Source organism: Chanodichthys erythropterus, chromosome 15 (assembly GCF_024489055.1).
Source record: "Chanodichthys erythropterus isolate Z2021 chromosome 15, ASM2448905v1, whole genome shotgun sequence".
Classification (NCBI taxonomy): Eukaryota; Metazoa; Chordata; class Actinopteri; order Cypriniformes; family Xenocyprididae; genus Chanodichthys; species Chanodichthys erythropterus.
This window is the reverse complement of record NC_090235.1, coordinates 38212167-38234075: the sequence shown is the minus strand read 5'-3', so window position 1 is coordinate 38234075 and position 21909 is coordinate 38212167. Positions and strand designations below refer to the sequence as shown.

At 41.0% G+C, this 21909-nt stretch overlaps 1 protein-coding gene across 2 annotated transcripts in view; it reads left to right on the top strand.

The window, feature by feature from the left end:
* The window catches only part of fkbp10a (FKBP prolyl isomerase 10a), a 179581-nt gene that overhangs the window by 27124 nt on the left and 130548 nt on the right, over positions 1 to 21909 (top strand). For both annotated transcript variants that reach the window (XM_067411835.1, XM_067411834.1), the window contains 2 exons: positions 10636 to 10784; positions 18763 to 18952. In XM_067411835.1, the coding sequence (XP_067267936.1) occupies positions 10718 to 10784; positions 18763 to 18952 (257 nt within the window). In that variant the 5' untranslated portion in view covers positions 10636 to 10717. The remainder of the gene's footprint in view (positions 1 to 10635; positions 10785 to 18762; positions 18953 to 21909) is intronic.

Sequence of the window (21909 nt, the reverse complement as noted above, 5' to 3'; positions counted from 1 at the left end):
GGGGTTGTGCTGAATCCAACAATACCAAATATGTAAATATAGCATGGCAAATCAGGGTGTTCTGTCACTCAATGTATGAGATGTCCAAAATGCATGAAAATGGAACACTGACATAATTTAGTCCAAAGCCCATTATCAGTGGTGAGAAGAATGTTGAGAAATTCAAATATAAGATACATCTAATTATGAAATATTTCATATGGCACCTTGTACTATATGGAAACAAAGATTGAAATCGAAAGATAACACCTTACCATAGCACAAACAGGAGACCAGAAGTCAGGATTGCAGTTTGACCTTAATGAGCCTTTTAAAAAAACTATAACTTAGCTGCCCGAAGGACCTTGTCTCTGGTACTTGCGCCTGTACCAGTCGAAATGGCTATCAGAGGTTCTGGTCTAGAGTTGGCCTTCCCACAAATGAAACAATCTCTCCATATTTTAAATGATGTTCTATTAGCCCTACTCAGCCTTCTTGGTGCAGATGTGCTCTCACTCTCAACAACTGCAACTTGCTGCTGCTGCTGCTTTTTGTCTTACTGCAGTAGTTTGCTCTACATGATATATGATATTAAATTTTGATTTTGGAAGAAAGTATGTCATCTGTATATGAAGCCAGAGTTTTATGGACATCATCATCTCTGCTGAGCAAGGGCAAGTACGCATTGGAGGCCTTCTACTTTGGGGTTTTGAACATAGGGATCTTTTTTCTTGCCCTTTTCAAAATGTTTCCCACAAATTATACAAAGCTTTGGATCCATTTTCTGTAAGAAAATTCTCCATAATTCAAGAGACTAGTGAAAAGGAAAAATGATATACATTTCAGAATTTTCATTGAAATGCAAATCGGAATTACACATGCAACATTAGTCAGAGGGCTAAGTATTTTTTTAGCTTGGCTAAGCAGTTGCTACAACTAGCTATTTAGCTACTTGTATTAGGCTAGGACAGCCTTTTCATTTGACATAATATTTGTAATGATTTACTTGTCTGGTTATGAAGATATCAATAAAGACAATCAAGTAGCTAGCTGGATCCTACCATTAGCCTAACAGTAGTCAACTCACTAGACCAATCAAAAACTAAATATATCTAATATCTTGTTCTTATTTACTTAAATATCACACCAATGGGGTGAAGTAAGTAGTGTAGGCTCATCTGCCCACTGCTGGTCTGGACAGACAAAAGCTAACAAAATTATTTTCCATTATTCAGTAATGACCGAAACAAAATTCAAGTGGATATTCATATTTTAATAAAGGTGTTCCATTCCAGTGTTAACCTGATTCAATTTGATCTGTGTTTCATATGAATTGTATAGTATACTGTGCCTTATGAAATGTAAAATTATTAAATGTATCATAAATATAGATCAGCACTTACCTACATACTTTGCAGTAACAATGAATTTCTCAACATTCTTCTCACCACTCATAATGTGATTTGGACTTGAGACTATTTTGTCCAGTGTTCTTTCATTTTGGACACATCATACATATTTGTTATTATTGGATTCAGCACAACCCCACCTTTCCAACAAGTCATCATATGTGTTTCTATGATAATATCTGGCAAAGCAAACACAAAGTAAATGAAAACATTCTGCATAAATATTAGCATAAGTTAAATCAACTTCCTGACTACAAACATGTCATGTTTCAAAGCTCTCAGAGCTTGTGTGATTGATCTGCACTAGTTTATATGCCTTAATTCCCATATGGACAGGCTATATTTTAGTCCTTTTTTGGTTTTGGGGTGTATAACAATATCTGTTAATTTAACAATCTTAGCAGTAAAATATTTTTAGCCAAGAATCCATTTCATATATGGGACACCTTAGAGATGAGGAAAAACATTGTTGGGTTTAGTTCTACCTCTGGTAGGGGTATCTCAAAAATTTGGGGGCATTGTCACTAGCCTAACTTCATTAGGTATTAAATCAGTTTGAATTGTTGAAATATGACTTGAATTCTTCCTTTTGTTTAAAAACATCTGCCTGATGATAAAGATACTTTTCCAAAGTGTTTTTTGTCCCCAAATATAGGGGAATACTATTGGGTGTTTTTAGAAAATGTACCAAATATAGATTTGTATGAAGTTGGAGGGGAAAAAATGTACAAAAGCTTTCAACAAAAAAAAGGTCTACATAAAAGAATTGATTCGCCCTGGCGTACCATCTTTGAATTTCATGAAGATGTAAAACCAGAGTGGAGGGCACTCATGAGATGGGAAAATTGGATACATGTTTATACATTTCCCAAGTGGTTATATAGAGAATACATAGGATTAAGAGAGTTTATTTGTCCTTCTCATAAAGAATGAAGTTAGAGTCACTAATCTCTGCAAAATTCTTTCTGATCGTAAAAGTACCATGTATCTGTAACAGGACACCTAGTTCTGCCTGTGTGTTAGCTACGTTTGGGATACTGTTTGCAGTTTTAGGGGGATGGGTTCACAGAACTTTGATAGAGTGAGTTATGGGTAATTCATTAAATATAATGAATCCAGATTATCCAGATTCTGATTGGGATGTCAATTTTGATATTTCTCTTAATAGTGCAAAAAGCTATCCGTGCCTTGTCTCTCAGGTCGTTCACAGCTTTGTTAAAATTCCCTGTGTTGCTAATATTTATGCCAAGGTAAGTGCAGTTCTGCGTGTGCTCAAGGAGCGTGTTGTCTAATTTTAAACTAAGATGTTGGTCTTGGCGGCTGGGTCTTTTTCGGAAAATCATTATTTTTGTCTTTTTGGGGTTAACTGACAGGGCCCATGACTGACAGAAGCTGTGCAGGAGGTCTAGATGCTGCTGTAGACCCTCTTTAGTGGGAGACAGCAGAACCAGATCATCAGCAAACAGGAGGCATTTGTTGCTGCAGACTAATTCAGAGCCCTCGCTAACTCGTTTATGTATATATTGAACAGTGCAGGACTTAAGCTACAGCCCTGTCTCACTCCAAGACACTGATCGAAGAATTCTGTGTGTTTTTTTACCAATTTTAACAGCAAATTTGTTGTTTGTGTACATTGATTTGATGATGTCATATGTTTTTCCTCTGATGCCGCACTGGATTCATTGAAGAAAAAGACCTTCATGCCAAATGGAGTCAAAAGTTTTTTTTAAAGTCAATAAAGCATGAGAAAATTTTGCTTTTATTTTGGCTGATTTGCTTATCGATTAAGGTATGGAGAGTGTATATATTGTCTGATGTGCGATATTTTGGTTGGAAGCCAATTTGACACTTGCTCAGGACATTTTTGTCTCTAAGAAAATGGGCTAGTCTGTTGTTTAGGATGTTGCAGAAAAGTTTACCTATAGGTTGCTGTTTACACATATGCCACAGTAGTTATTAGGGTCAAATCTGTCTCTGTTTTTATGGATTGGGGTAATTAGGCCTTTGTTCCAAATGTTGGGGAATATACCTGAACTAAGGATGATATTGAAAAGCTTGAGGATGGCTAATTTTAATTTGCGGTCTGTATATTTTATATTTTAGGATGCCATCAACACCACAGGCTTTTTGGGTTTTCAGGGTTTGTATTTTGTCTAGTAGTTCAGCTAGTGTAATTGGAGAGTCTAAGGGGTTCTGGTAGTCTTTGATGGTCGACTCTAAAACCCTTCGTTTTTCGTACATTGCATTTTGTTCCTGATTGTTTGACTATATTACTAAAAAGGCTGGAGAAGTGATTTATCCAAACAGCTCCATTCTGGATGGCTAGTTCTTGATGGTAAGATTTGTTTAGTGTGTTCCAAAGTTTCCAGAAGTGGTTGGATTCGAAGGATTCTTCAATTTCTCTGAGTTGACTTTTCGTGTTTTGTTCTTTCTTCTTTCTTAAAGTATTCCTATATTGTTTAAGTTTTTCATGATAGAGATGGCAGATGTCCTCATTATTAGCATCTCTGTGTTTCTGGTTTGATAGGATTCTTACTTCTTTCCTAAGTCTTTTGCAGTCATTGTCAAACCATTTCTCAGTGGCATGTGGTCTTTTTGCTTTTCTTTTTGTGGTTTTTAAGTTTGATAATGTTGCTGAGACCTCAAATATTTTGTTCAGCTTGTCTACTGCTAGGTTTGTACCTTCACTGTTATGCAGAAAAGGAGTGGCAAGGAATTGATCTAATAGGACTTTTTTGGTTGAGTAATTGTACTTATATATTTATCTTTACTGTTTTGTTTCCATTTATACGTGTTTCTGAGTGGAGGGTCTGGGTTTGTTTAGATGCTTCTTGGTTGGGCATTGCTCTGGTTAAGTAGAGGGTTATTTTACTGAGGTCTGATAGTGGGTTTAGTTGGCTGACTGCGAACACAGATGAAGATGTGTTTCGCTTTTGTTTGTTGTTTGTAGTCTTTGGGGCAGCCGGTGGGTCCATCTCTGCTCCATGTCTCCTGCAGGATGATGATGTCTGAAATTTTTATTTCTGTTGAAATCTGTGTTTCTGCTTTTGAGGCCAAAGGTAGATGATCTCAGGCCTTGAATATTTCAACATGATATTATAAATGCTTTGTTGGCCATAGGGTCTTAGTTTTGTTGATACGTTTTTTCACCTATGACAGTAGGTGTGAGTTATTTTTTTGTTTATTAGTGTGCTTGTGATTGGGTGCATGTTAACTGGTGGAGAGAACGAGCAGAGAGCTCCTCCCTTGTGTGCGCAAACTCTCTCTGTCTTCAAATTAAGCGCTGTATTTGCTCTCTCTCCTTGCACATAATAATTTAAATCAATGGGCACGATGCTAAAAGTTCGGAAGACCGAATCCATGTTTCACATTCCTATATAAACGCTGGGTGTGAATAGTGCTCATAAGAACGTTACCTCTCTGACAGGCGTCCCACACATGCAGCTGACATAAACCACACTTTCAATAAATTAAGAAAAAAAAAATTCTATCCAGTGATGAAGTGTTTTCTGTGTTGACAAACCTTTTTGCAATGTCCTAACAGCCGCGAATTGCACGCAACGCATCCACGTCCACTGATCATGAAAACAACTGATCTGAATCGGTGTAACAGTTATAACAAATAATTTACTCAGAACAACTCTGAAATGAGAACGTAAGTGTGCTTACCCCAAAAGTGTTTAGTAAGATTTAGCCTTAATTATCCACAGTATTTTCAGGTTATTTATATGACAATGTGTAGTAATTAGGCCTACTTATAAAATCAGTTAATTTAGACTGGAGTGAGGTGAAACCAGAACAAAGCAAGTTGTTGTTAGCTAATAGCTGCATTCAATTGTATATGGTAGAATATTAGATTATTAGTTAAATTAACTAAATTAAATTATTAAAGTAAATTATTATTATTATTATATATACCAAAATAATTTTCAGGTTTATCAGAGTTTTGTTTATTTTCTCTCAGTGAAGATAATAATAATAAAAAATAATAAGCCAAAATATGACTTTTCACTGATTTTGTGAAGATGAAAAAGAGTTCCCTTTCGTGGGAACTATCGACGCTACGTCAGATGACGTGATGGGAACGTGATGACGTCAGAGGCGGGTGACGTCACGGATCAGGAAGCTATAAAGCACACCTGAACACAAAGCACGCCAGCTTCTGTTGTCTTCAGCATGCGCTCTCTGTATCTTGTGTGTCTTATTTGGTGTTGTTTGTCTTATCACATAAGTCACGATCTCTTCGTCTGAGGACAAGAGTATCTCACACCAATCCATATATTTATATATAAAAAAGACACGTGCTATGGCGAGTGTTACCCGCGGATCGGGTCCCGCTTCTGCTGAGGCAGGGCGTTAGAGAGGGGTTAGAGACGGGTGCCGCCTTTTCTCTGCCCTCACCTGGCAGGTTCAGTGCTGTCTCCCAGGTGGAAGCACGCTCTGCGGTTTCTTCCCCCGGGTTGAGGCACCGATACTCACATGTCCAGCTCTGAGGAGGTGGATATTGTGGTATCGATCTGAGGATCGCCACCTCACAGTCACACACACATATCGTGTTTCAAAGTCACACGTTTATAACAAATCAATCGTGAACAGCAGTTTGATTTTCCCCCTGTGCTACACTACAAAGCGAGTTGGGATACACACGATTTATGTGTCGTTTGCTGGGAGTGGAGCATGCACGTCAGCTCACAACTGACAGTGACAGTGTTCATTCATAAAAATGTCCCGAAGAAAAGTATGCACTAGCGGGAGTTTTGTAGCTCCACTCCTGTTGGCTTTATTCTCGAGGGAATAAAAGTCTATTGCAAAGCTCGAATCTCGCGCTTGCCGAGGCAGCGTGTGGATTGAGTTTTCATTAAAGTATATAGCTCAGATCTTGCGTTTGCCGAGGCAGCGCGTAGACTGAGTTTTCATTAAAGAATATATGGCTCGGATCTCGCGTTGCCGAGGCAGCGCGTAGATTAAGTCTGCAAGAATGAAAATACGGCTCGGGTCTTGCGTTTGCCGAGGCTGCGCATATATCACGTGTCCGTAATTATGCATGTGTGTGTATGTGTATATATATGTATATATTAAGGGATCTGAGTAGACGGAAGTTCCATTTCTCTCTTTCCCTAAAATACCTTGCGAATTATTACGAGCTATAATTCTTTTTTGTATTCTAAATATATTCAGTCCGTTCAAAAAATATATATTTATATAAGAACTGGCTGCATTTAATTTGAGGATTAAATGAAATATTGAATACATTAAATATTCTGAGGAATTTAAAAGTCCGGAGATAGGACGGATCTGAGGACCGTCATTATCTCTCGGAAGGCTTCAAAGAAGAGGTCCTGACATTTATAGTGCAGGATCTCTCGAGGGAAGCCCCCTCCTGGGGGATTCGGATATCGGGTCCTCCTCGGTGCCCTCAGGGGACCGTTCTGTCAACCCTGCCACCAAGCGTGAGTCAGGGCACAGCGGTTTCCACCAATCCTCCGAGGAGGGTCGGCCAGCACGTGATTCGCCTGTCTGCCGGTGCGCCGCGTCAGATAGACGAGCCAAGTGCTCAAAAAACACCAGAGACCAGCCTCGAGAGACTGGTTCCCTTAGTAGAATATTTGGAAGAATGGAAAAATCTCCCGAATATTTCGAAGTAGGTGCTACTCATGATAGAACAGGGCTACAGAATTCAGTTCGGTTCGCGACCGCCCAAGTTCAACGGAGTGCTTCCCGCAGTGGTAACCCCAGAGCAGTCTCTGGTGGTGGAGCAAGAAGTTACAACGCTTTTGCAAAAAGGGGCTATAGAAAGGGTTCCCCCTCCCAGCAAAATGTCGGGCTTTTACAGCCGCTACTTCATTGTTCCGAAGAAGGATGGAGGATTACGTCCGATCATAGATTTACGTGTGTTAAATCGATCTGTAAGGAAGTTGAAGTTCAAAATGCTTACACTCGGACAGATCATCCCTCAGATCAGGTCCGAGAACTGGTTTGTAGCGATAGATCTGAAAGACGCATACTTTCATGTATCCATCCATCCTTCTCACAGGAAGTTCCTCAGGTTTGCTTTCGGGGGCGAAGCTTACCAATACAGGGTTCTTCCTTTCGGCCTATCCCTCTCACCCCGCACGTTCACAAAGTGCGTGGATGCAGCACTGGCTCTGCTGAGACTCCAGGGCATCCGCGTGCTGAACTATATCGACGATTGGTTGATACTAGCTCAAACAGAACAATTGGCAGTTCAACATCGAGATGTTGTTATGTCGCACATGAAGAAGCTTGGGCTGAGGCTCAACGCCAAAAAGAGTGTGCTGGCCCCGAGTCAGGTTGCAAACTACTTAGGTGTAATCTGGGATTCCACCACGATGCAGGCGCAGTTGTCCCCTGCTCGTGTGAGTTCCATTCTGTGAAAAGGGGTGAAATTAGGCCAGTCACTCCCTGTAAAACAGTTTCAGAGACTGTTGGGTCTGATGGCAGCTGCGTCCAACGTCATTACTTTTGGCCTCCTGCACATGAGACCCTTACAGTGGTGGCTCAGGACCAAGGGGTTTTCCCCGATGGGAAATCCTTTTCGCATGATCAAAGTCACGCGCGATGCCTTCGTGCTCTGGTCATGTGGAAGAAGCCTTGGTTCCTATCCCAGGGACCCGTGCTGGGGACTTCTGGTCATCGTGTAATGCTTACGACAGATGCTTCCCTCACGGGCTGGGGGGCGATCATGAGTGGTCGCTCGGCTCAGGGTCTCTGGGAGGACCATCAGCGCTCCTGGCACATAAATCGGCTGGAGATGATGGCAGTGTTTCTTGCATTAAAACACTTCCTCCCAGACCTGAGAGATCACCATGTGTTGGTCCGCACGGACAACACTGCGGTGGTCTCATACATCAACCATCAGGGGGGCTTGCGGTCTCGCCTGTTATTCAAGCTGGCCAGTCGCATACTCCTCTGGTCCCAGGGACCTCGCTGAGAGCAGCTTACATCCCCGGGCGGTTGAATGTGGGAGCGGACGCCCTGTCGAGGCAGGGCGCGAGACCGGGGGAATGGAAACTCCACACTGAGGTGGTGGAGTTGATATGGAAAACTTTCAGTCGAGCTCAAGTCGATCTATTTGCCACAGAGGAGTCAGCTCAGTGCCCTCTGTGGTACTCACTTCAGCACCCAGCACTTCTAGGGCTGGATGCCATGCTACAGACGTGGCCGAGGCTACGTCTGTATGCGTTCCCCCCAGTCTCAATGCTCCCGGGAGTTCTGGAGAAGGTTCGCCAGGAGAAGGTCGACCTAATATTGGTGGCCCCTTACTGGCCGACCAGAATATGGTTTTTGGACATAATGTCACTACTTCACGGCTCTCCTTTGGAGCTTCCCCTCAGGCAGGATCTCCGGTCTCAAGCGGGCGGCACGATTCTTCATCCCCGCCCAGAAATGTGAAAACTGTGGGCCTGGCCTCTGAGGGGGCGAGGCTCATAGGAACTGGTCTCCCAACCGAGGTTGTGGAGACCATCCTTCACTCCAGAGCTCCCTCCACGAGGAAGCTGTACTTGAAATGGAAGTTGTTCTCTATGTGGTGTGGACAACGTAATTTGGACCCTGTCCATTCTTCTGTCTCTGACGTGCTTCAGTTCCTTCAGGAAAAGTTCTCGGAAGGTTTAACCCCTTCCACGCTGAAAGTATATGTGGCCGCTATTTCGGCTCATCATATCCCTGTAGGGGGCTCCTCGCTGGGTCGAGACCCCCTAGTAGTATGCTTCCTCCATGGTGCATTCAGGTTGAGACCTGTGGTGCGCACGAAAACTCCAACCTGGGACCTCACTATTGTGCTCCAAGGGCTGGCTGAGGCTCCCTTCGAGCCAATAGAGGAGGTGTCAGACAAGTTCTTGACACTTAAGACCATTTTTCTTCTGGCCGTCTCTTCTCTGAAGAGATTCTGTGATTTACAAGCGCTGTCAGTCGCTCCATCTTGTCTTGAATTTGCGCCTGGTATGGTAAAAGCCTTCCTGCATACCAGACCAGGCTATGTTCCAAAGGTTCCAACGAGGGTCCCAGGTCCCATTGTACTCAAGGCTTTCTGCCCGCCTCCTTTTACGAGTTCGGATCAGGAAAGGAAGAATCTGCTTTGCCCAGTGAGAGCATTAGATGCGTATGTCCACAGAGCTGCCCTGTGGAGGAAAACAGAACAATTGTTTGTATGTTACAGGTCCCCTAAGAGGGGGGGCCCAGCATCTAAGCAGCGGATGAGCAAGTGGGGGGTCGAGGCCATCTCACTTGCATATGAGACAGTGGGATGTCCGTGTCCCTTAGTGGTGCATGCTCATTCCACAAGAGGTATGGCGCGTCTAGAGCTCTCTTATCAGGAGTCTCCATGGACGACATTTGTGGTGCGGCTGGATGGTCATCCCAGCACACCTTCATCAGATTTTATAATCTTAATCTTAATATCACTCCAGGGGCCAGGGTCCTACAAGATAGCAGCCAGGCATAGTTGGGATTGCGTTCCCATCACGTCATCTGACGTTGCGTCAATAGTTCCCACGAAAGGGAATGTTTCGGGTTACGAGTGTAACCCCTGTTCCCTGAGTAAGGGAACAAGAAGCTACGTCACATGGCCGTATCTCCTGCATACCTGGTGCGCTTGCTTCAGACATTTTACAGAAGCTGGCGTGCTTTGTGTTCAGGTGTGCTTTATAGCTTCCTGATCCGTGGCGTCACCCGCCTCTGACGTCACGTCTTTTCATTGGTTGGATACAGAGGTGCTTCACGAACACAAAATGCAGAGGGTTCCCATCACGTCATCTGACATAGCGTCTCGTTCCCTTACTCAGGGAACAGGGGTTACACTCGTAACCCGAGACGTTTTTTTCTTTCTCCAAAATTCCTGTTATGTCCAAAATGTCTTTCTGTGCTGTTCTTTCAAGCAAATATCCAATGAGAGATAAATAGCACTGTCTTTTCAAATGTTTTTACCTCTCTTTTCCTTTAAGTTTTCTACTTAGTTGTTGTTGTTTATGTTGCTTGATGCTATCTGTTCAAACATGAATATTCTCTTCTGCAGAGGGTTGTCCTATGATTATCTCCTCTTGAATTTTCCTCAGGTTCAGGTGACAGTGTTAAAAAAAAAAAAAACAAAATCTTTGTCTAGATGTTTTATGTTGAATCTTGTATTTTCTCTAGATTATTGACAAAATTTTCTCCTTTTCCTCACAATTTATCTGGAGTTCAACTCGAGTGACCATCTCTAATGGAACTCTCTTTCTCTCTCACTCAGCCTGGATAAGGGTTTTCCATTCGTGGGGCAGGTGGGTGTGGAATCTAAAGTCATTCCAGGTTTGGATAAAGGAGTTCAGGGCATGTGTGTAAACGAGCGAAGGAAGATCACCGTACCTCCTCATCTTGCTTATGGAGTCTTGGGAGCTGGTAACAATGTCTTCTGTTTTTTCCCCCTAATAAATAAATGATTTTCCTAGTATGACAGAGACCAAAAAGGCAATACATATCCCTGATTTTACAAAAATCTTAATGTGTTCACAGTGGTTCTCCACAGTGGATTTGTTATTTGATTCATTAACATGAATGATTTATTTACAAATTTTTATTTGATCTTCTTGCAAAAAACAACATTCATTAACTATCCCCTTAGAATTAGAAATAGTAATAAAATATATTGACAAAATGGTGGATTGTTGTATAGAATGTACTGAATGTGCTGGAAACTTATTGTGCCCTCATTTTTGTGTCCCTCATCCTGAAGTTAGACAGATAGATAACACATTCTTTCTAACACATAGGCTTGTGGGAGAATACAGGTTTATACAGTTTGTATACAGTTTGTTTATATCCAAATGAAATACGGTAACACTTTAGAATGCTGTTCTGTCATTAATGAATAACTACACAGGAACAAATGAGTAACGATTAACACTCTAGTAACCAATATTAAAGCAGACATAACACACATAGTTTCTGCCAATCTCATGTTAATCTTGAGTATCTCTAGAGAAGTATTGCATCCTTCATTTCTCCAAAAAGTCTTTAGTTTTATCAGATTTATAAAAGACAGATACAGCTGTACCACTTCTTTCCGAAAACAGTCAAGTTCCTGGAAGTGGGGTGAACTGGGTGAAGCTAAAGAGTCATGAGCAGAATAAATTATCACATTATCCCTGAATAACTTTTTATTCACTTATAGGCATACGTGCAGATTGCCCACAAAACACAGACATTTGATGCAGTTTTACTTACCGTCTGCGGTTACGACTCATGACCGGGATCTTTTATCACCGCTCCAGTTTCAAATGATTTGCAATTCCAGCGTCACACTGGGCCTTGTTTATAAAGCATTCAGCACAGTAATGCCAGAAACAAAAAAACACACTTGCACAACTCTGTTGCTGCCCCAGAAAAACAAACTGTATCCACTGTTCCCTTAAAGGAACACTCTACTTTTTTTGAAAATAGGCTCATTTTCCAACTCCCCTAGAGTTGAACAGTTGAGTTTTACCGTTTTCGAATCCATTCAGCCAATCTCCGGCCAAATCCATTCAGCCAAATCGCAACTTTTCATTTTCTGTCAGTCTTAGTACACAATGTAACTACAGAAGAGTGGGAAATGGGAAAAATATCGAAACTCTTTGGTCATTTTTGACCGAGATGCTAACGGTCTAATCAGATTCAATGAAATATGCTAAGCTATGCTAAAAGTGGTACTGCCAGACCCGGAGATCGGCTGAATGGATTCGAAAACAGGAAAGCTCAACTGTTTAACTCTAGGGGAGTTGGAAAATGAGCCTATTTTCAAAAAAGTGGAGTGTTCCTTTAATGTTGAGTTCTTTGGGAAGATGAACAAGGTTATCTTTCCCTCACAACCAAAAACACATTTCTTTGGTTACTTTCAAGTACCACTTCTTTGGTGACATTGTTGATTTTGTGGTCTAAAAACAAAATGGCAAATCTTTCTCAGGCAAGTCCTGTACAGCACTGCCGATGACTTCCACAACCTACATGAAGCACGTTGATGGGTTTGCTCTTGCTCTGGTTGATGTGTGTGCACACCTTTCCAGAAGTGCCCATACAAAGAATTTGACCCGTTATGATGTCATACAGGGCCATACTAAAAAAAAAAGAGCTTTCCAAAACTTATTTGGCAAAGAAATACTCCATCATACATCCTTTTTATTCTTTTTATACTCCATCATTCATCCTACTTTTATTCATTGTTGCTTATATTATTATTATTATTGCCTACCACATTAATCTAACATCGCTGGCTTGTAATCTTTGAATCTAAATCGCTGTTACAACGAGTTTGCATCTCGCTAGCTTGTTAACTTGTCATCAGTCTTGCACGTGCTCTATTTCAACGTGTTCATCAAACAGCTGTGGTAACTTGGATCATATCAGTCTACAAACACAGTGAGTCATGTCATCCTCTCCCAGTGTTATTTCGTGTTCAGTTTCTCCCTGTCAGCGACGAGGGATTTACATGTCATAAATGTAGGGAAATAGTCATGCTGACAGAGAGAATCTCAGAATTAGAGACACGCATCCAAACTTTAATCGAGGATAGTAAGAATGCAGGGGCTTTAGATACTGTTTTGGATGCGACTAGCTTAGTGAACTCTGTACATTGTTCGGTTCTGGCTGTAGAGCCCGCGCAGCAGGGCACTTGGGTAACGGTGAGGCGGCCTAGCCGCGAAAACACCACTCTTCCGTTCCAATAAGAACATCAAACAGGTTCTCCCCACTCAGTGACGCACCCACTGAGAATCCTGTTGAAAGTGCCCTAGTTATTGGTGATTCTATTACACGGAACGTGAAAATAGAGACACCAGCCACCATAGTCACATGTTTGCCGGGAGCCAGAGCACCTGCACATCACATCAAAGCAAATTTAAAAGTGCTGGCTAATGCTAATCGTAAATATTCTAAAATTATTATTCACGTCGGCACAAATGATGTTTGACTTTTCCAGTCGGAGATCACTAAAATGAACATTAAAGAGATGTGTGAACTCACAAAAACAATGTCAGGAGAAGTAATTTGCTCTGGTCCCCTTCCTGTTTGTCGGAGTGATGAGATAGTTAGCAGATTATCATCAATGGCTGGCTGACTAAGTGGTGTCCGCAGAATAATATAGGTTTCATAGACAATTGGAAAAGTTTTTGGGGCAGACCTGACCTGTTGAAAAGAGATGGTATTCATCCGTCTCGGGATGGTGCTGCTCTTCTCTCTAGTAATATGGCACATAATCTTAGAGCTGAAACATGACAAACTGGAGCCCAGGACAGGAAGCAGACAGACTGGCTAAACTGACCGTCTGCTAGCTGCCTCATGTTACAGAAGTCAGATAAACTCTTACACCTAGATATTAGGTTTGGCCTCATCCCGGTCTGAGGATCGTTCGGTTGAGGACTCCCCTGGGGTCCTGAGCCAGATCCCCTAGGATAGTGATAAGGCAAAGGAATATTCTTCCTCTTTGCCTGTATTCCCTTAAAAGTAATACCTGTCAGAGACTGGCATTACCAGACCTTGAGCTCTGCCGTGGGACAGGCACTGTTTGCTCTCCCCGGTAAGGGTTCCCCCCAATAGTAGCCATTATTTTTGTAAATTTAGGGATCAAAATGGGCAAATTTGTTATTAGAGAAGAAAAAAACAAAATGAGGAATACACCAATGAAAGAACACATTGCAAACAAGAAGAGTAGCATCAGCAGCGAGGGTACTGAGAATGGAAGAATCAGTTTGATGTCAATGAGCGAGATGGGCAAGCTTTGTTTGCTCTGTAGTAAAATATATGCATTTGCAAAATGTACAATGTCAAAAAAAATGTGAATTCGAAGTGTTTGTCTGATGTAATAGCTGCGGATGCTGCGCGAGGGATTGTGACGTGACAGAATGCTTGATATCGTCAAAGATTAATTACAATGCGCTCAATACTGTTTGTAAAGTGAGTTGAGTAACATTTGCTTATCAAGGCGTTGGTGGCCTATATAACATTCTGTTATTGTTTGGTGACTGTTACAATGCTGTTGAAGAGAAAACACATCTAGGACCAGAATTAAATAGTTACTTAAAGTGCTTGTATACATTTTGTTTATGTGAATACCTGAATATCTGAACACTGTAATGCTAATGTCAGTAAGTTAGTTTTTATTTGGTGGAATACAATGTTCTCATTTTTTGTGACATACTGTATATCAGGGGATTGTGTAACATGAGTTTATTTAACAAGAGAGTTTCACTTTGATATAAAAAAGCCATTTTAACACACTGTGGTATAGCTATAGTAATAATAATATCTGCTAATACCATAACATTAAATCTGATTGGTTTTCATTGGTGATGTCATATGTAAATGATATGCGGTCCGTTAGACTTGCACTTGGACCATAGTGCAGCCCACTGGAAAACAAGGTTGAGAACCACTGCCTTAGGGAATAGTGTTACTGACAGCGCCGTGTTTGACCTGAGTGAGAGATTGGTCTCCGGCATCTAAATATGCTGAGCCTTCTTTTTGCTTATGTTAGCACTTATTCCCTCAGCATGGAGGTGTTGGTATTCGTTCCCAATGTGTCTTCAGTCACAGTGTGAGTTCCCATTCGAAAAGGAACGTCTCAGGTTACGCATGTAACCATGGTTCCATGAAAAGAAAAACGAGAAAAGAAAAATGCATCTTGCTGCCATGTTTCAAGCATAACTGGTTATGTCTCCTTCAGACGAAGTTGATGTGTACTAGAGGTGCCCTCTTGTACTCGCGGTCACACACGTAGCCACATCACGGGCTGTTGCCGGCCAGTGACATTGTTTGAATCAGTGAGTCTTCGGACACAGTTTCTTGTTCCCCCTTCTCAGGGAACCATAGTTACATGCGTAACCTGAGACGTTCCCTTTCAAAGACCACTTCAGTTGTGGCTCATCCAAACAATCCCCCAAGGCAAATAAGGGCAAGGGTACGCGCACATGCCTTTCTAAAAATCCATGTTTATGGTAAGGGTTACGCATTGTGGCTTTGTTCCCTTTCTATGTGGCTCAGACCCTGGTTCTTCACCCTGTGACCCACTCTAGGTGCATTGACGTTGCAAGATGCTAACAACAGACACTTCCCATATGGGCTGGGGAGTGGTATTAGGTGCTGTCCGGCCTAAGGGATATGGTGAGGTCATTGGCACATCAATTGCCTCAAATTGATGGCTGTATTTCTGGCTCTGAAGTACTTCCTCCACCAGTCAGGCGGTTACCATGTCCTAGTGCGGGTGGATATCACTGCGGTAGCCTCTAATCACCCGGGTGGACTGCATCTGCGCCATCTGAATAGGCTAGTGCAGCGCGTTCTGCTTTGGACTCAGGACAAGTTCATGTCCCTCAGGGCGATTTATATCCCCAGATATCTCAATGTGGGAGCAGATCTACAGCCCAGACAGACAAGGGAGCAGAAACACCACCCGAGGTAGTGAAACAAATCTGGTTTGTATGAAACAGAGAGGGACTGTTTTTCCTCCCAACAGACAGTGCACTCTCCCCTCTACTTCACTCTGTGTCTCACACTTTAGTCATAAGGGCCAGATGATGGAGGCCTCATATTAGAACCAACATTCCTTCATGGGACTTAGCTATAGTCCTGGAGGGTCTGGTTGAGACCCCCTTTGAGCTGTTAGAGACAGCTACTGACAAGTTTCTAACTCTAAAATTGTTTTTTTTCTAATGGCTATCACCTCACTCTTGAAGCCTTCTGCCCTCCACCATTCACAATGCTGGATCAGGAGAGACTTCACAGACTGTGTCCAGTCCTTGCTCTTCAGACCTATATCCACCACACTAGCCAGTGGCATACATCAGAGCAACTATCTGTTTGTCATAGGGGCGGCTGCCACAAAACAGACAATGTCACACTGGGTGAGGGATGCTATTGCCCTTGCCTATGAGGTGTGCAGTCAAACTTTGCCAGTAGGCATCAGCAGGGGCGCCGCTAAGGGGGGGAAAGTCAGGATGATTCTAAGTGCCCACGCACTTTTGGGGTGTGTTCACCAGTGCACTCCTACAGTGTGATAAGATTTGCACAAGCCCATTCTATGTGACACTGATGATAAAATGTGCGACCCATTTAGATTCTTTTGAGAACATAGTAAAACGCTACAGAGAAAGTCAAACATGATTTAAAACAGCCACTAAAATGACTGATGTAAAGTAGGGAAAACATCATCCTGCAAGCTTTTTAACTCGTGCAAACAAGCATGTTTGTGATGCAGCAGGCTGGTCCTTTTCACACACATTCATAAAATTTTACTGTTTGGATGTTCATTCCACTCTGGGCTCTTGAGTCAACATCACAAGCTCATGTCTGAGACCTTTTAACATTCTTATGAGCACACACTACACAACCGTGAGGTATCCAGACACCTACAGTGCAGCGGCATGGGTATTTCTCCTTCCCATAGCACTGAATCAAGTGCAGCATTAAGTGTAGCTTTTGAAAGGGAACGTCTTGGGTTACTTGACTGTAACCCTGTTCCCTGAAAAAGCGAGAACGAGATGCTGAGCTTTATTGCCGCAATGAGGATATCCCAGGACTGCTCTTCAGACAAAATATACCTGATGATGCATCTGTGGCACATCTAATTATATCCTCTGATGCAGGCGCATGCTGATGATGTCTCTGCCAGAGGCTATAAAAGTTCTAGGTCAATTCCATTGACATGTTTCACACTTATTCACAGCTGGTCACCTCTAAAGACGTTCCCATAGCACTGAATCAAGCCCAGAATATTGTTCCAGCTTTTTCAGGGAACAGAGTTTCAGTCAAGTAACCTGAGACGTTAGTCGTTATTGATTAGCTAACAGTGAACTACCACATTCAACTGAGCGCTATTATGTATTAATTTTTATTTTTTAAAATTTTAATTTTAGTTTATTGTTAGTCAATGGTAGTTACTAGAATGTTAATAGTTACTCATTTGTTCCTGTGTAGTTATTCCTTAATGATGGAATAGTATTCTAAAGTATTACCTGAAATACAAATAAAAGTTAGTAATTAAGTTTGAAAGCACATTCTCAATAACTAGAGACGGAAACCCATGTTTATATATTTATATAGGGCTATTGGAATCATAAATCACACTGTGCTTATTCTTTTAGGCCAGAGGAGAACTGGCCCAGTCTGACTGAGCCTGGTTTCTTCCAAGGATGTTTTTCCTCCACAGCTGTCACCTGATGGAGTTTGGGTTCCTTGCCAATGTCGCCTTTGGCTTGTTCAGATGGGCTTTCAAAAGAAAATTAATATTTAGTAATATTATTGATTTAACTGCACTGACACTGTCAGATGACAATTAATTTGAACTGAGCTGAGCTAAATAATGACACTAACTTTGCTAAATCGACATTGTTATTGAACTGAATTAATAATTATATCTTCTATAGAGCTGCTTTACAGCTGAAAATTAATTTATTTCATAATTTCAGATTTATGTTTCTCTTTCTAAATTGACTGGTGCACATTCACATTGACTATAGCCAGAGCTGTATGCAGACACTCTGAGGTTCTTTAATACATTTTTCCGACCAGAATGGTCTGCGTTCTGGAGCCCAAGCTCATTTTTGACCAGTTCTTGGCCAGGCAAATTATAGCCTGTCATGAACGGCTGAACTTTTCCAAAGACTTCCAAAGAAACAAACAGTGACATAATGCTGCTATGTGTTTTTACCTGACTATAACTAGTTTAACATTCCATGTCTGACTGAAAATTACATTTTGCTTTTCACAGTACCAGGAGTGATTCCAGCGTACCAACACCTTTCATGTAAATTGTTGGTTTCAGACTTTCTTTTGTCTTTGCAAGAATGATATTGAAACTGTTGATGATCTTGCAATGTCACACCGAGTCTCTCTTGCACATAGTTTTATATTTAGACATACAGAGCAATGTAATGCAACATCATTACATAGTGTCAGCATTCTCCGCCCCCTGCCCCCAGCTCCATTCAAGTTTTAACAATCTTTTCGGTGGAAACATGCGAATGGTCTGGAACCCACACCCAAAACATGTCTTTGAAAATTTGCAGACTTCCTTAGGCATCTTGCTCTCTGTCTATGCACAGTGGAATGGTGGATTTTAAATAGATTTAAATCCCCCCAAAACCTTCTTTCTGAGGGCCTCAAGCAGCTCTTTTGATCTTTGTATAATGATATCATGTAAATATTAGGTGTGGCCATCCTCTTTAATTATGTTCTAACAATGAGCAATTAAATTCTACTAATTGGTGCACTTGATTCTAATTTAAGGCCCTTGATGTAGGGTGTAACTTTTTCCATAAAATAAGTAGTCACGTCGATTTTATTAAGTTTAAACACTCTCTCTATGTTCTAAAATTCCACCTAGCTCAACACTGGTATTTCTCTCTAGGTTCAGTTATCCCACCAGATGCAACATTGGTGTTTGATGTGCTTTTGCTGGATTTGTGGAATAAAGAAGACAAAGTTCAAATTCGTATGCTTCACAGACAGCAGAAGTGCAAGCGGACAGTGATGCCCACAGACTTTGTCCGTTATCATTACAATGGATCTTTGTTAGTGGGAAACGTGTTTGAGTCCAGGTGGGCCAAAATAACAAATCTGACTTTTTGGGAAAGAAATAATAGAGAGCAATGATTGCTTTTGCAGTGTGTGCATGAAGTACTTTGTCTGAATTTCACAGCATTAGATACAAAATATCAAACCAAGTGGCATTCGCAAACAAGCAATCAAATTATGCCAGTGCTTTTCTGAGGCTTTTCAATTATTCTTAACCTGCTGGTCTCAAAGTCTTTTGTCATGGATGTATCCAGTCAATCCGCCTCAAGTTCCCACAGGTGTCCTTGCAGAATAATCAAAGGTGTTGTTTATTACATTAACAAAAACATTTTCCTTTTGCCTTTATGTAAGCAATAAGGTACAAGAGGCTGATTCACAATACAGCACTAGCCTCGAATACCTTATTGCTTTTATAAACAGGTTGCCACACAATACAAATATTAAAGCCAGAAATATGTATCAATGCAACTTTCATGAAGTAAACTTTTTCTAGAAGCCTTCCTTCTGCCAGAAAAAATAGTCCCTGACCGTGAACAGCAACAGAAGTTACATTTTCGTGCCATTAGATGGCGGCAAAGACTGTCTTTATGAGTGTTTCAGTCAGTAGCGAAGACTTTTATATTGTAAAGACTGAATTGTTTTGAAAACGGAACAAGACACAACTGACAAATGCTTTGACTAGCGCTGTTAAATGTTAAAAGGACAAGATGATCATTGGACATTTAAACAGATTTTTTTAATTTTTTTATGAACATATGACTGACCAGAAGGAAAATGCTAAATCTGAATGCAGGTAATAATAAAATCTTTTTCTCACAACACTCTTCTACATAATACAGTAAGCTTCAATGAACAATATCAATTGAGAACATACAGTTTACGTAAGTAAGTAAGTAAAGTTTATTTATATAGCACCTTTCACAGACAAGGAGGGGTCACAAAGTGCTTTACAATAAAAATAACATCAAAACAAATAAAATAAATATACATTAATATACTATACAAATACCATCAATATAAATTTAATAAAAGGCAAACCACATATGTTAATTAAAAGCTTGTCCAAAAGATGTGTCTTTAGATGTTTTTTAAAAGATTCCACAGAACCCATAGTTCTCAACGTTAAAGGAAGAAAGTTCCAGAGCCTTGAAGCTACTACACAGAAGGCACGATTACCTCTTGTCTTAAGACGTGTTCTTGGAATAGCTTGGCCTAAAGACCTCAGAGACTGACCAGGGGTGTGGGCATGCTATAGAACCTGGAAGTAAGAGGGTGTTTGACCATGCAAGGCCCTGTAAGTAATAATTACAATTTTTAAATGCACTCTAAAATTAAAAGGAAGCCAATGAAGGGCCTTAAGCACAGGAGACCTCCTGCTGGACCTAGTCAAAAGCCTAGCAGCTGCATTCTGTACAATTTATAATCTATTCATAGAAGATTGTTCAAACAAGTTTACAGAATATTAAAATAGTCCAACCGTGAAGAAATAAAAGCATGAACAAGCATCTCCATTTCTTTTCTTTTAATCTTAGCAATTTTCCTGAGATGGGAAAAACAGGAATGAACTACAGACTTCACATGACTGTTAAAACACATTGATCTGTCGAAAATGACACCCAAATTTCATGTCACCGCAGTCAGAGGATGATAGACCACCAATAACCTGCCTAATCTTAGGGGTAAGGTTGTCTGGGGCAGTAATCATCACTTCAGTTTTATCTGCATGAAGTTGCAGGAAATTGTCTGCCATCCATTTGTTAATGGAGACTAAACAATCCTGCAGAAGAGACAGTTTGTCTAGTCCAGTGGTTCCCAAAGTGGGGGTCGCGAGATGATTTCCAGAAATCAATTTTTTTTTTTTTTAAACGATTAGAAATAGTATATTTCGCAAAACATTTAAACATAAGCTTTATGTTAAAATCACAAACATTTAAAATAGACAAAAACAGACGACTCTCCTCTTTTCTTTCTTTTTAAATCTTTTTACAAGAAATCCCTCAGGTCATAAAGAACTTTGTTTTTCCACATTCACGAAGAGTGTTCACCTAAGTGTCATTTTCCTTGCTTCTGAGGTAAAAAAGCCATTTGTTGACTGTGTAACAGAGACTTTAAATTATATGAATCTATGGTGAAATTACTAGTTTTCCACGTCAATACATTTGACATAGTTTATTTTTTAATGCAAACAATGCACTATAGTTTTAAAGGGGTGATGAACTGAGAAATCAAATTTTCCTTGAGCTTTTGACTTATAAGAGGTCATCATACTTTAAGAATATCCTGTAAATTTTAGAGCTGAAAACTTCCTTGTTAGTCCAATAAAAGCTTTAATTGACACCAGACCCAGCAAACGACAGGATTTACAAAGTGGGGATCTATGATGTCAAAGGGCAGCAAGCACGCCTCCGCAGAAGAAGATCAACGCCTACTTCATCCCTGTCTGTTTAGCCCCACCCACTGATTTGCGCACGACATACAATAGAATAGGTAGCCTAAGTAGCATAGGCCTATGTGGTGCTAAACCGGTTCGAGCTACCAAGCAATAAACATGCCATTGACGATACAAAATATTGTGCAATGCCTGGATTTGAAAGTAATGCAACAACATGTAAGTAACTTTGTTAATCCTAATGCCTGATCTGATATGTACTGATTCATGGTCAGTCAGATGTTCTTTGTTTGTGTGTCAGTAAATCAAACCTGTGACTAAACGTCAACTTGCGTTGTTTCTCTTAGTAGGATGAAAATAATCTGTGTGATTAAAGAAAGCTCCCTTTGCAATCGTTGGAGCAGCGCGTGCTGAAGCCGTCAATCAAACAGCATGAGTTTATCAGTGACTGACGCGCAAAACTCCCGTTTTATTCAATGAATCTTTTAGTTATATCACGTTTGCACTGTCAGTGAAGATGAAAGCATTTGTTAGTGTACAGAAATTGAGTTACAATGATGAGATCACTGCTTTCATGCACATGTCTGTGAT